General features: G+C 35.5%; 1 protein-coding gene across 2 annotated transcripts in view; it reads right to left on the bottom strand.

Moving 5' to 3' along the window:
- Positions 1 to 664: 664 nt before the first annotated feature.
- The window catches only part of LOC128738718 (plasma membrane ascorbate-dependent reductase CYBRD1), a 140,402-nt gene continuing 126,773 nt past the window's right edge, over positions 665 to 14,293 (bottom strand). For both annotated transcript variants that reach the window (XM_053834044.1, XM_053834045.1), the window contains exons 4-5: positions 7,512 to 7,661; positions 665 to 1,576 (exon numbers count right to left, since the gene is read on the bottom strand). In XM_053834044.1, coding sequence (XP_053690019.1) covers positions 1,429 to 1,576; positions 7,512 to 7,661 — 298 coding nt within the window. In that variant the 3' untranslated portion in view covers positions 665 to 1,428. The remainder of the gene's footprint in view (positions 1,577 to 7,511; positions 7,662 to 14,293) is intronic.

The raw sequence follows: 14,293 nt of genomic DNA, 5'->3' as shown, positions 1-14,293 counted from the left end.
TTATCGCACTAGCATTATACACGACGATCTTGCGCCGTTCGTTGTGGGCGGTTTTACCCCCAAATGACCGATTTACACATTTCACTATTTATTTCAACAAAACTGCATGAACAGTTACCTAATTTAGGTACTGTCGGATGAAGACAGGATCAGAGAAGCGATGTGGGTTGGATTTACTGAAAGTTTTAACGTTTTGAATAAAATAAACCCTAAGTTCTGCGGGAACAAAGTTATAAAAAACGAAACGATTATAACGAAAAATCTATTTTTATTTATTTCTCCGATAGTTTATACGATATTGCTGTACAAGGTATTGTAAAATATTGCGTACGCATTCAGTAATATGACTGTCATCAACATTTAACACCAATTTGAGCAAGGCCCTGTAAAACCATGGTGGGCGGTTTTACCCCGGGCGGGCGTTGTTACCCCGTTTACCCTTACCAAACTCAAGCTGAAATAACATAAAATGCACAATATTCAGTTGCATACATACAAATATTGTTTCACACGCCGGAAAAGACATGTAAATACTTCAAAAATCGTAAACGAAACCGTAGTAAAAATATGTAAAACCTTCAAAAAGACTAGAGTATATACGTGCAAATTATAAATGTGTTTGAGTTTCTATTATGTTGCTAAAAATAGTTTTTATTTACTTTCAGCGACATATACACCACTAATGATCTCAACAAATGTTACTTAAGCATTTTGTCTCATTCACGATTACTTTTATGCATATGATACTATTATTCAATTGGACAACGTTTATGTTGTAAAAATTGTAATTTTAGAGCTACTTTATTCTATGGGTTATAATATGTGTCGTTTCGTTCTATTGAAGTGTAATCGATTTGTAAATATTTGTTAAAATTCATTACATCGCACAAACAAGTTGAACTATGAATTAAAAATTTATTTGGCACATAATAATGGTTGCTGTTTAGCCATAACATGTTTGTTTCTACTCTAGTGTACACCACGTCTTCACGATGGTTTATGAAAGGATTGTAATCGATCGTAGAAATATGTTTGTGATGTTTCTTAATTGTTTATGCAAATAGTATGAAAAATGATTCGTGTCCTGTTACCAAGAATTTTAACAACGCTTGAGAAATGGTTCCAATAGCTAAAACGTATCTGAATAATTCTCACAAACTCATGTTTTACGTGGTCATTTTAATCCTTTGTTTAGTATGATGCCTAAATTTATACTTGCTATAAAAATACATGTTATGATAAACATTATAGTAAATCAGTTTACTGTACACATCCTTCAAATTACACATAATTTTCAACCTGTTTCAGCAGTTGCAATTCTCTAAATTATGATAAAAAATTATTGAGTAAAACATTTCCCTAAAATAATAAACAATAACTAATATAAAACAAACATACATTTAACATTCGGAAATTTGTTTTTTAAATTTATATACGCTCAGTAACATAAACTTTGCAGTTGGCAGGCGAATTAGAACGTCTAACAGCAAATGGAATGATGATTCCGAGGCCTGTTAAAACGACACCAATAGAGTTAATAATAATTCCTTCCTCGACTGTTTTGGGATAGCTGTCACTGTAGAAAGATAGATTGAAAATTTCGACTATTAGAATATTTGAATGATAAATCTGCATTTATTGGAATATGGATTTTACACCCAAAATGACAGCTGATGGATTTTACTGATTCTGTCATTTTCTGGTATAGATACTCTCCGAATAGGATGCTTGAAAACATGTCAAGTGTGGATACCACCTTTTTGCGTGCGTAATGGCGGCTAGTGGGTACATCTTTCGGAAAACGTTCACATGCCTTTGGCAAAATTATTCATGTCAAGTTGATATTTCCAGTCTTAATTGATGTTGTGGAACTTTCAAGCATACGTGAGCGGAGTTCCCAAAAGCAAATAAACATAGTCGAAAAGTGTACCCACTAGCCGCCATTAAGCGCGCGAAAAGGTGGATACTACAGAGACTGTAGATTACAGAGGCAACATTGAACAGAGTCACGCACAACAATCATCGTTGAGCAAATTAGATTTAATGATGACACGTGGCCGCGAGTGACTGAGCTCCAATGTCATTTCTTTAGTCAGATTCTTTACCTGTTATCATTAAACCAGATCTGCTCCTCAATGATGGTTGTGCTTGACTTTGTGGAAATTTTCTAAAAATATTTTTTCGAGTTCAACATTTAGGCAATTTTTTAACGGTATGCAACAAATATGAGTGTCGGTTGCTTTCATAATGCAGCAGGCAGCACGGACCGATTTCGTGATGATACGATAAGCCTTGTCACCGCTTGATGATATTTATTTTTTGTCGCCCATTTTCGTTCAATTCGAGTATCCACCTACAGAGACTGTAGATTAAAGAATCTGACTAAAGAAATGACATCGGAGCTCAGTCACTCGCGGCCTTTTGTCATCATTAAACCTGATTTGCTCAACGATGATTGTTGTGCGTGACTCTGTTCAATGTTGCTTAAAAAAGTTCTAACAATATTTTTTTCGAGTTCAACATTTGGGCGATTTTATAAACTGTACGCTACAAACTTGATTGCCTAGGTGTTTTCGTTAGGCAGCACGGATCGATTTCGTGATGACACGATGATATATGTTGCCGTTTGCTAGCAGTCAATATTTTCTCTCGCGTTGATCGACTGATACTTCGCAAGTTTTCGAGTAAAAGATTCAGAAGGTTTCATCGAGATTCATGCGCACTTGGTTTCAACGAACCGAAAATGAGCTCCGATGTCATTTCTTTAGTCAGATTCTTTACTGTAGATTACAGACGCGCCGAGACACTCAAAATTCGCGAAATTGTGAAAGAAAACGGAGAGTACCATCATAAATAAAGGTAACTCTCCGCTTTCGTTCAAAATTTACCGGTTTTTGAGTGTCTCGGCGCGTCTGTAATCTACAGTCTCTGTAGGTGGATATTCGAATTGAACGAAAATGGGCGACAAAAATCAAATACAGCCTGAATTCGTTAATTGGGCCACGACTGCACTCCAGCTGATTCGCTAATTGGGCCGACTGACAGTTGTTAGAAAATTCTAAACTCGAAAATTCCATACAATTTTGACATTCAAGTTGTCACATAGCCCAATTAGCGAACGCCCAATTAACGAACCGCCCAATTAACGAACCACCAATTAACGAAACTTTGCTGTACCATCAAGCGGTGACAAGCCTTATCGTATCATCACGAAATCGGTCCGTGCTGCCTGCTGCATTATGAAAGCAGCCGACACTCATATTTGTTGCATACGGTTAAAAAATTGCCTAAATGTTGAACTCGAAAAAATATTTTTAGAAAATTTTCACAAAGTCAAGCACAACCATCATTGAGGAGCAGATCTGGTTTAATGATAACAGGTAAAGAATCTGACTAAAGAAATGATATTGGAGCTCAGTCACACGCGGCCACGTGTCATCATTAAATCTAATTTGCTCAACGATGATTGTTGTGCGTGACTCTGTTCAATGTTGCTCGAAAAAGTTCTCTAACAATATTTTTTTCGAGTTCAACATTTTGGCGATTTTATTAACTGTACGCTACAAACTTGATTGCCTGGTGTTTTCGTTAAGCAGCACGGATCAATTTCATGATGATTCGATGATATTTGTTGCCGTTTGCTTGCAGTCATTATTTTCTGCCGCATTCATCGACTGATACTCCGCAAGTTTTCTAGCAAAAGATTCAGAAGATTTCATCGAGATTCATGCGCACTTGGTTTCGACGAACCGAAAATGAGCTCCGATGTCATTTCTTTAGTCAGATTCTTTAATAACAGGTTCTCGCGAGTTACTGAGTTCCGTTGGTCATTCTCAAAGTAAATTGATATATACCAGGTATATGACAATGCGAGCTGTCATATACACTTTGCACTAACACATCTACACTAGTTCTGAGATTTCGAGCATTTTGTATGGAAAATTAGTTAATTTTTTAAAAAAAATCGTTGGATACGCAAGATTTGTCTTTTTTTTCTTACAGCTTTTATGTTTATGCTTAGAACATTATTTCTAGTATGTATTTTCATGAATACAATGAAGTGCAACATTCCAAATTGCAAGCGGAAATTTTTTCGTCAGAGCGGTATCAAGATGTCTCAAAGAAATGTCGTTATATCGCTTTCCTACAAGTAGTAAAACAAAAAAGATTTTTTTTTAAATGCTCGGACATGATTGTTCAATAAGCAGCATGAGCAACATTGTTATCCGCCCGCGATATTTTTCGTCTGATTTCTGGTAAGCTTTTAAAGTGTTAATTATCTTCTAAGACCGTTTTGTAGCAATCTAAGATTACTTTTTATGGTTTTCTACGTAGTGTTGAGACGGGTAAATTTATGATAAAAAGGTATTGTCAATTGCAAGGAAAATTGTATCATCCAAAGTGCGAAACGCCCATAAAAGTGCTATTTTGCATTAAATCGTTTCGGTCTCTTCGGCGCACTTATTGCATGGAATATAACGAAAAAGTGCGCCGAAGATACCGAAACGATTTAATGCAAAATAGCACTTTTATGAGCGATATCGCACTTTGGATGGTACAATTTTCCTTGCAATCAGCAATATCATCTTGGAACAGTGACTTCAACTTAAGGATTTTCAAGCAGTAGCACAAGCATCTATTCGAATAAAACTATTTTTTAAAAGAAGACATCAAAGGCAGATATTCAAGAACATCATGCAAGCAAAATGTTGGATGGAACGTGTTTTAATTCAAGCAACCGTATACCGTATTGATCGTGAAGTATTACATTAACATTAATTCATTTTTCAATTGCACATCGAAATAGTTAGTCACCCATGTTCTCAAATTTTTTACGCATAATAAAGAAGGCTACAAGTGCAAATGACTTTAAAATATATTCCTTACATTTCATTGTAAATGTTCAAATATTTGTCTGGAATAATATAGCTGCATTCATTAATTACAATTAATTTAGTTTTAATTTTCATGCAAGTTCCACCATATTTCAGAACTATTTCTTCTTCTTTCTACACACACTAATGCAACCCTCGATGGTCACATACCTGGTATATATCAATTTACTTTGGGTCATTCTCTCATTCCAGATCCTCTAAGGGTATCGCCAGAGTGTAAGCGACCTGCGACGCGACGCGACTTTTCTTGCTGTAGTTACGGGCAGCCCTTTTTCGCCCGTAGTAGGGCTGTGATTTAGCGACATGTGAGCGAAGTCGCATCGCGTCGCGGTTTCTTTTACTCTAATGGCGCGTACAGAACAGAGTAAACGCGACTGCGACGCGACGCGACTTCGCTCTCATGTCGATAAATGCACAGTCCTGCTTTGGGCGAAAAAGAGCTGTGCGTATAACTACAACAAGTCGCGTCGCGTTGCAGGTTGCTTGCACTCTGGTTTTACCCTAAGATAGGGGTACACTCTTAAACGATTCTACCTGTAAATAGGACGGATTTAATTAAAGCTAGGTTGAAACTACTCAAAATGCCCTTAAAGTATACAAACTCAAACTTTGGATTCTAAAGCCAAAAAAATGACATTGGAGCCCAGTCACTCGCGGCCACCTGTCATCATTAAATCTAATTTGCTCAACGATGATTGTTGTGCGTGACTCTGTTCAATGTTGCTCGAAAAAGTTTTAAAAATATTTTTTCGAGGTCAACATTTAGTTCATAAACTGTAAGCTACAAAACTGATTGGCTGGTGTTTTCGTTAGGCAGCACAGATCGATTTCGTGATGATACGATGATATTTGTTGCCGTGTGCTTGCAGTCAATATTATCTGCCACGTACCACGTTCATCGACTGATACTCCGCAAGTTTTCAAGCAAAAGATTCAGTAGTTTTCATCGAGATTCATGCGCACTTGGTTTCGATGAACCGAAAATGAGCTCCAATGTCATTTCTTTAGTCAGATTCTTTAGTCGAAATCAAGTGGGTATGAATATCGATATAGATTTCTGAATCTTTTGCTCGAAAACTTGCGGAGTATCAATCGATGAACGCGGCAGAAAATATTGACTGCAAGTAAACGACAACAAATATCGTATCATCACGAAATGGATGCGTGCTGCTTAACGAAAACATCAGGCAATCAAACTTGTAGCGTACAGTTCATAAAATCGCCTAAATGTTGTGCTCGAAAAAATATTGTTAAAACTTTTTCGAGCAACTTTGAACAGAGTCACGCACAACAATCATCAATGAACAAATTAAATTTAAAGATGACAGGTGGCTGCGAGTGACTGAGCTCCTGAGTCATTTCTTTAGTCAGTTTCTTTACATTAAACCAACTACTGAGCTACTTTGGCCTTTCTCTCATTTTGTAGCTGTTAGTAGAAAATGGTTGAAATTGTAGATTAATCGTAATAAATGATATTTAGTCCATTTTTGACTCATTTTTATTAAATTTTTCCTTATCAAAAAAATAAAAGGGTTTCGATTTTTGCACGGTTACGATTTTGGAAACACGCATTTGTTGCCAAATTCGAAATCATAATGTATAACTATTGTAGTTATAGATGATTGTAATGAATATATAGGACCAATATAGCTAATAGGACTAATATTGACGCACACACCCTACGTAATTATTTTCCATGCAAAAACCTATCAAAATAAGAGACAAAATCGAAAGAAAATTGTTTTTGTCGATTTTTAGAAATTACATTCTTTGAACTTCCACATCTGTTTCGCGCTAAAAGACTTAACTCTCCGTACAATCACTTCGCAACTTGTTTAGGCTATAAAATCACCAGACAATTGATTTTATATAAAAAAAAAATTTTTACTCAAGTTCAACAAATATTTTGCTCACCAATTTTTAAAGCCAATTTTGATGTGGGAGAGGGGGGGAGACAAACCCTTTAAAAATAATTTGCGATGGCCTTACTAAAAATAGTATAAAATGGAAATTTTGGAATAATTTCTAATTTCAAAGATTTTCAAACAAAACAGAAATAGTGTCTGTAATTAGCTCTTCTTCAGATTTTAGGATATAATTTAAGCTGTCTTTAAAAAAAATGGCTAAGTTTGCAAGGCTTTTTATAATTATATAATTTTTTTCTGATAATACGCATAGCTTTATACAACTTTTTCTTCAACGTTATTTTGAAATGAGTTATTTTCCATATAGGATTGGAAGGAAAAATTCTCATTTTCAAATTCGCCCTCTGAAAAGCTGCTTTTGATGAAAAAATTCTATTGACGTATAAAGTCTTGCGTGGTATCCAATTTATAGGGGAGAGACTGTAGACGTTTTGACACTTTTTTCAAAATTTTTTAGTGTACTGCAAAATCAAATGAAAGTATCCAAAACAAAGTATGAGTAACGCTTGTCAAATCCCATAATAGATCAAAATAATGGTCGCAGTGATCTATCCTTCCGACAAAAAAAAATACCTGTCCAAAATAGATAAATAATCCTAGTCGAAAGAAAAACGGCGTTCAGCGTTTTTTTAAACGATCAATTACTGCAGTATGCTACCGAAAGTGTGTAAGAAAGAAAATGAATACTTACCCTAGTTCGAAAATAGCTTTTTGTGTTAAACCAGTCACTGCCGTGGCAATGGCAAGCATAAATGTTACAACGCCAAAGCTTGCATGGATTGGAACCATTGTGGACCTAAACTTATAGGTTGCATTCTCACAGCAGAGAAGAATAAGGAAGCTGGAATGTAATAATGATGATATTTAATAAAGAGAGTATTGAAATTTAAAACTGAGATTTTCTAATTCGTATCTGGGCATTGCACAGTGATGCCGAATCACAAAAACGCATTCATTAGTTATTAACTGCCGACTATGAACTGCATGATATTTGGTTTGAATTCTTTAGCAATGCATATGCATTCCGATTTATTCAAGTTTTGCAGGAACAAACGCATATGTTTTCAAATTTTGATCAAGTTGATCAAGAAACTTTTACGTTTGTTTACTTCACTGCAAGCTTGTCGACGTGGCGAAAGCTGAAAGCTCTGTGAAATCTCATTCATATGATGCTACTTTGATACCGTGTTGCTGTTTTTAGGAGACCGTTAGTGCAACGAAACATGTGCGCAACCAAACATCTACTACAGTCAAATTTCGTTAATTGCACTAAGCCGATTTTAACAAAAACCTTAATTCTTGGGTACTTTTTCATTTAGACGTATCTGCAAATGAGAGATTCTCTTCGTGTCTCCTCTCTTCCGCTTTTTACGGCGATACTAATGCATTGAAAAGAAAATTTTCAAAACATTTGGCTAACTAGTGACTCCGGCAACCGATTCATGCAAAGCTGATGTGTCAAAATGCATTAGTATCGCCGTAAACAGCGGAAGAGAGAAGACACGAAGAGTCTCTCATTTGCAGATACGTCGAAATGAAAAAGTACCCGAGAATTATTGATTTGAGATAATCGCCGCCACCATAATGTTTTTTCGATTTTATCGACGTTTTTCGGCGAAATTACTATAAGAAATTTTAAATACCATTTAGTCCGTTTCGAGCTACTGCTGGTCTTCGCTCATCTGCGGGCACTAAAACATTATATTAAGCACATTACTACATAAAACATATTACAAATTCTTAACTTACACTAACTTAACTTACACTTCGTCCATTAGGTTCTACTTGGTTTATTTTTCTCGTTGCTTTATCTTACTTTCTATTTCGCTCTCTCGCAAGTTCTTTAATTACAGGGTCATGTGCAGCTTTGAGCGTTTCGGAATCTACTTGTCTATTATTATCCTCACCTTTAATTTTAATGTAAAACATGTTTCTGCTATTAGTCTAGTGTTATGCTTGGATATTTTTTCTACGATTTTGGCTTCGTCAAATTTAAAAACATGACCTGTTTCAATGGTGTGTTGCGTTAAACCTGTACCGCCAACTGCTTTTGCTTTGATGCTATAGGCTAACGACACCAGTTTTCGCCACTTTTATCAGCATAAAATTGGAAAACCCAGATTTACTGCCTATAGTTGCATATCGATGAGCAGTTTGAAGCACACAATAAGCAGAAACATTTTTCCTATGTTTTCAGGAAAAAATTTAAGACTAAATGTTTGAAAATATAATTGTAAATGTAAAATTTGTGATGCATGTTCAAGCACCAGTTTTCGACCCCCCAAGATCTAGTTTTCGCCACCCCCGGGCTCCAGTTTTCGCCATCCCTAGAAGCATCGTTTGCGGCATGTTCTAGTCTGGAAATTCCTATATATTTATGTATTTTTCAAAAACTAGAATCAGTTTTCAGTTCAATGAAGAAAAGAAAATGGAAATCCGTTGAAAAATAACCGAGATATGGCATTTTACTTGAAATCAGTATCAGTAGCGTCTGACTCTAATTTGGCACATGACCGAAATCGTATCAGCATGGGTGTCAAACTTCAAGATTTTATAATTTACTGACACTGAAAGCTTTTCCAGGTTCACGGCTTTCTATGGCAACCTTGTCGCATATTCGGAGTACCCCGGCAGAAGTGCTTATTTTAAGATATATTCGAAATTATATCAATATGTGTGTCAAATTCTATGATTTTGATGTCTCGCAAAACCTTAAAGATCCACATCCATGAAGCTATAGTTTTAGTCATTTCAGAATGGCCATTAACAGTATTGGTAATGTTTTAGGAACTAATTCACGGAAATGGCTACTTTTCATCAATCGAATTCCAGTTCAAGAAATATAAACGTGCAGAAGCCGAAGGAATCTGTTTTTTTTAATAATTTCCGATATCCTTTAAATATTCAGGAAGAACCAGAAAATATACCTCGACGAATGCAACCGGCTGGGCATTTAAATTTTTATCTAATTTTATCTAATTTATGAACTTGCTTGCTCAATTTATACATAACTCGACAAAAATAGCATTAATGAGTTGTTTTACATTAGAATGTATCTCTAGTTTTAAGTCCAGCGGCGTATTCAAGCAGTATATCGCGCCTACTTTGCCCTTCGCAAAACGCTGCAGTTTAGAAGCATAAAGGGCCAAACCGAATTACACAGCGTCAACGAGTCCGTTAGCGTTATTCTGACAATTTTCCCATGGGTTTACTGTCACACTTGACGCTGACGGATGGGGTAACGCTGCATTCTGTTTGGGCTTTAAACCGCCGTACGTACGTGGCAATGTTCAAACCCGCTATTAGACCGGTAAACTATGCTCACGGAAGACTTACGCAGCTTTGTGGATGACATTTGGCGGAGTACAAGTTGAAAAAGAAGAGTATTGGAGGAGCATGAATCAAGGGCAACAGACACTGCTTGGAGAAATTACCAACGTACATTTGGCGAAAGTCGGTAAACTACAGTGAACCGGACACGTCGTAAGAAAACGGTTCTATACAACAACCCCACCGGCACCGGCACGGAGGGACACCGCCTGGGAAATGGGCGACAAGTTACCCAAGATTGAGTTGAACCACTCCGGCTCTAAGCTGTTGATGACAACGCCAGCCCCGTACATTTTCCTGTGCTCTAAACAGCTGGCTGTGAAGTTTCAAGCTTGAAAGTGTAGAACAAATTTCTTCTGGGGAGTTTGAGGGGGGGCCCTCGAATTTGCTTGATGCAGTAATTACAAGCAAGAATCCATACTGCCCATGGATTCATAATTGACACAAAAGTCAAAATGACCAAAATGTATTTCGGCCCTACGCATTCCTAACTATGTAATATACATGCCCAATGCTCAAACAACATTTGTTTGTTCGAAAATATTCGAGAAATTTGGGAAAATAGAGCTACTCTGCATAGTTGACGTAACTCCAAACTATGAGAATAAACAGTCTGTTTATTCGCATAAACTGGCGTATGCATTTTTTGAATACAATAAACGAGAAATGAATCACGAAACCCCATCGGCCCTCTTTTGACTAATATATAAACTTTACTAAATTGACAGATTATTTGATTGAAAAAGTATACAGTTAGGATTATGTGGCCTTTCCGATAAAAATGCTTCTAAAAAATTTTCTAAACAATGATGGTGTTGGTCGTTACGTTAATTATGCATCCATGGGCAGTATAGAACAGATTCTACTGATGAAATCTCGCGCTGCTTTTACAAACGTAAATGAAGAATGTTTTCTGATCCATTTAATTCTAGTTATCTTACATGTGCTCGTAAAATCAGAGTTGTCATATCAATAATAAAGAGAAAACTTGACACATTTTTTTCAAATAAATTAAGCAAAGCAAATTGTTAGAGTGCCGGACAATTTCGGTGTTACTGTTATGATATTGTCCCTTACAGTCTCGCCCATTCGAGATTCAAACAAATAACGACTGGCTTGTTAGATCATTGTGGTACCTCCAGGTCTACTCGAAGAACTTTCAAATGAATGCTTATATTATTATTTTTTATTTTTTAATATTCATATTAAAATACTTTTTCTTATCGTCCAGATAGTCTAGATAATCTGTTAAACACTATTCGGTTTTCTGAAACTGGCTATCTGGGATGTTAAATTTGGAACATCCTACGAACTAAATCAGCGTCGTTAGGATGGAGTTTTCCCAATCAAATAAATATGGCGAAAACTGGTGCCTGCGCAGCGCTCAGAACGCTCTATTGAAATTCGCCAATGGCGAAAACTGGATCACCTGAATAAAATGGGAACCAGTTTTCGCCAGCTAGAATTTTCTAAAAATCCAGTAAATAAGCAATAATTTAAGTGTTATTTACACACAATCGCTGAAATTAATAAATAAACGATTGGAAAAATCTTTAAGTTTTCTACTGTAACCACAAAATATATTGTTTTTCCAACAATTTTTTTTTCATCCATAGCTGTACAGCAGAGAAAAATCATCCCAATCCACAGTGGTCCAGCAGCGAAAACCAAGTGGAAAGTTTTTTGTGGTTCAAAATAGCTCCCCACAATGTTCAGCAAAGTTGTACAACTCTAAAATACAATTAATGCGAAATCAACGACTAAGTTCCAGTTTGGCTTGTAAACACATAATCCATAATAACCTTTTATAGGAAAGAGATAGAAGGATAATTTCTTCGACAAAGTTGTAGCTAAAGATTATATAAGTAACTTTGCTAAAGACATAGTAAGCCTATTTTTAGGCGTTTCTAACTTACGGGGTGTTTTATAAAAAGACCTCTCAAAAATCACTTTTTCGCTGATTACTTCAAATGCAATGGTTTTATTGCATCATAATGTCTTATAAAGTTGGTTATCTTATCAAAAGACATATTTTTGTAGAACATTGTATGTTGAAAACTCATACGTATAACGAGTTCTAACGTTTTTCCTGTGTTTTTTTTAGTCTTTTTTGGAATAGAATATCTCAAAAAGGGGCAAACGACCAAAATCAAACTTGGCTGTTTCTGAAAGCTTGGAGTTTTATCTCAAGCATATGTGAAAATAAAAAACTGGTTTTTTCTCTAACTCGAGTAATTTCAGTTTAATTATTTCATCTTTGACCATTTTCTACTATGCAGTATTTTCCAATATCTTCTTGAAGACGATTAAAGTCAACATGTCAATAGTAAAAAAGAAATTCGTCGTACCTTGCGACAATTTTTTCTGATTGTCACGTTAAATAGTCTTCGAACTTCGGATAAGTTGAGAGATCTAGATTTTCGACCTTGTGCTAGTTTTCGAACCACTGCTGAAATATTCATCAAATAAGTTTTTATCACGGTAGTTTTTACAATTGTTTATTGTCAAGATAAATGGACTTCGCCCGTCGTCCAATCCATACATATAAATATAAATTATAATGCCAAATATAATAAAATAATATAAAATGCAGTGGTATTAGTGTACATGTAATTGACCTCTCAGAAATAGTCAGAAAGGTTTTTCTTAATAGTATCAGTCGACATGTTTAAGTTTAGTATGTTTCTAAAATTGTGCACTAGCTGCATACAGCGGCAGGCTGGTTCATTGCGCGCGTAGTTAGTTCGACGGTGGTTTAGAGTGAAGGGCCTTGGTCTCCACCGAACTACTGTACTCTGGTTAGCAGTTATCCTGGATTTCAAATAATCACTGTCGTATCGTCCTCTCTGCAAATTGAGCTCAGTACCAGCTGTTTTTGATAAATATCTTTCTTACAATTTTCATTGTTTTACAAATAGTCATGGAAATCTTCACTTGGATATATGCACATGAAATTAAATTTTATATTGATATTTCTGATTCTAGTCTAAAGTAATCTTTTAAATTACTTTAGTGTCAGAAAGCTGAGAAGTCTTCAAAATTGATGTCTTATACGTATTCAGGAATAGGAACATGACTATGATCGTAGTAAAAAAGGAGGAACGCTTTCAAGCAAATCCTATTAAAGTCCTGGAGTTTGTTGTCAAAATGTTTGAGGGTACCGTTACTGTTATTTTAAATTAGTATCTAAAATGTTCGTGAAAGTAATTCGGTAGTTTAGGAGATTATTTCCCATTCAATTCCTTATTAGCTATATCGCCAACCGTTAATAAAATTCTAGTACACGGCGCTGATATTATTAAGGCCACGGCACAACCCATAGGGTTTTTAAGCGAAGAGGTACAGGAAACGCGAAATAAATGTATTTGTAAGTTCAGGGAATTTCACGCCAGAAAATTTAACCGAATTGCCAATTTGGAGGATGTGTTCAAACGCCTCCTGCTGTCGTCTGATCCAGTCATTGCAGTACAGAATCGTTCGTATTGTACACGTACTCTGGAGCTTCCACCAAGCACAAACCAATTATTAATATAATAAATTATTATATTGCTAACAATAATAAAATATTGCAAAAACAAAACATTTATTGAATCTCTCAAATAAATGACTACCCTTTTTGTTTTCCAAATCAACGAGATACTGATATAAGGTGGTTGAAGTTCGAAAAGGATCTATAGGTTTTTTTCTCTTTTATCTCTTTGCCTGTTTTGATATACTTCCCTGCGATTAAAAAATGACATAAAACTAAAATAACAGTTAACAATATTATGTATGAAATAACCAATATCTTTTTGCTTTTTTATTGAAAATTATTTTTAAAACATTATTGATGGTAGATTGAGCATATTTGCAAAATAATGAAAATTGAAAGATAGATATTTATCAAAAACAGCTGGTGCTGATAGAAAACTGATGTCATATCTGGAGTTCGAAGACTATTTAACGTGACAATCAGAAGAAATTGTGTCAAGGTACGACAAATTTCTTTTTTACTATTGACATGTTGACTTTAATCGTCTTCAAGAAGATATTGGAAAATACTGCATAGTAGAAAATGGTCAAAGATGAAATAATTAAACTGAAATTACTCGAGTTAGAGAAAAAACCAGTTTTTTATTTTCACATATGCTTGAGATAAAACTC

This window comes from Sabethes cyaneus, chromosome 2, assembly GCF_943734655.1.
Source record: "Sabethes cyaneus chromosome 2, idSabCyanKW18_F2, whole genome shotgun sequence".
Taxonomy (NCBI): domain Eukaryota; kingdom Metazoa; phylum Arthropoda; class Insecta; order Diptera; family Culicidae; genus Sabethes; species Sabethes cyaneus.
Note: the sequence above shows the minus strand (reverse complement) of the source record. Positions and strands in the feature narration are given on the sequence as shown.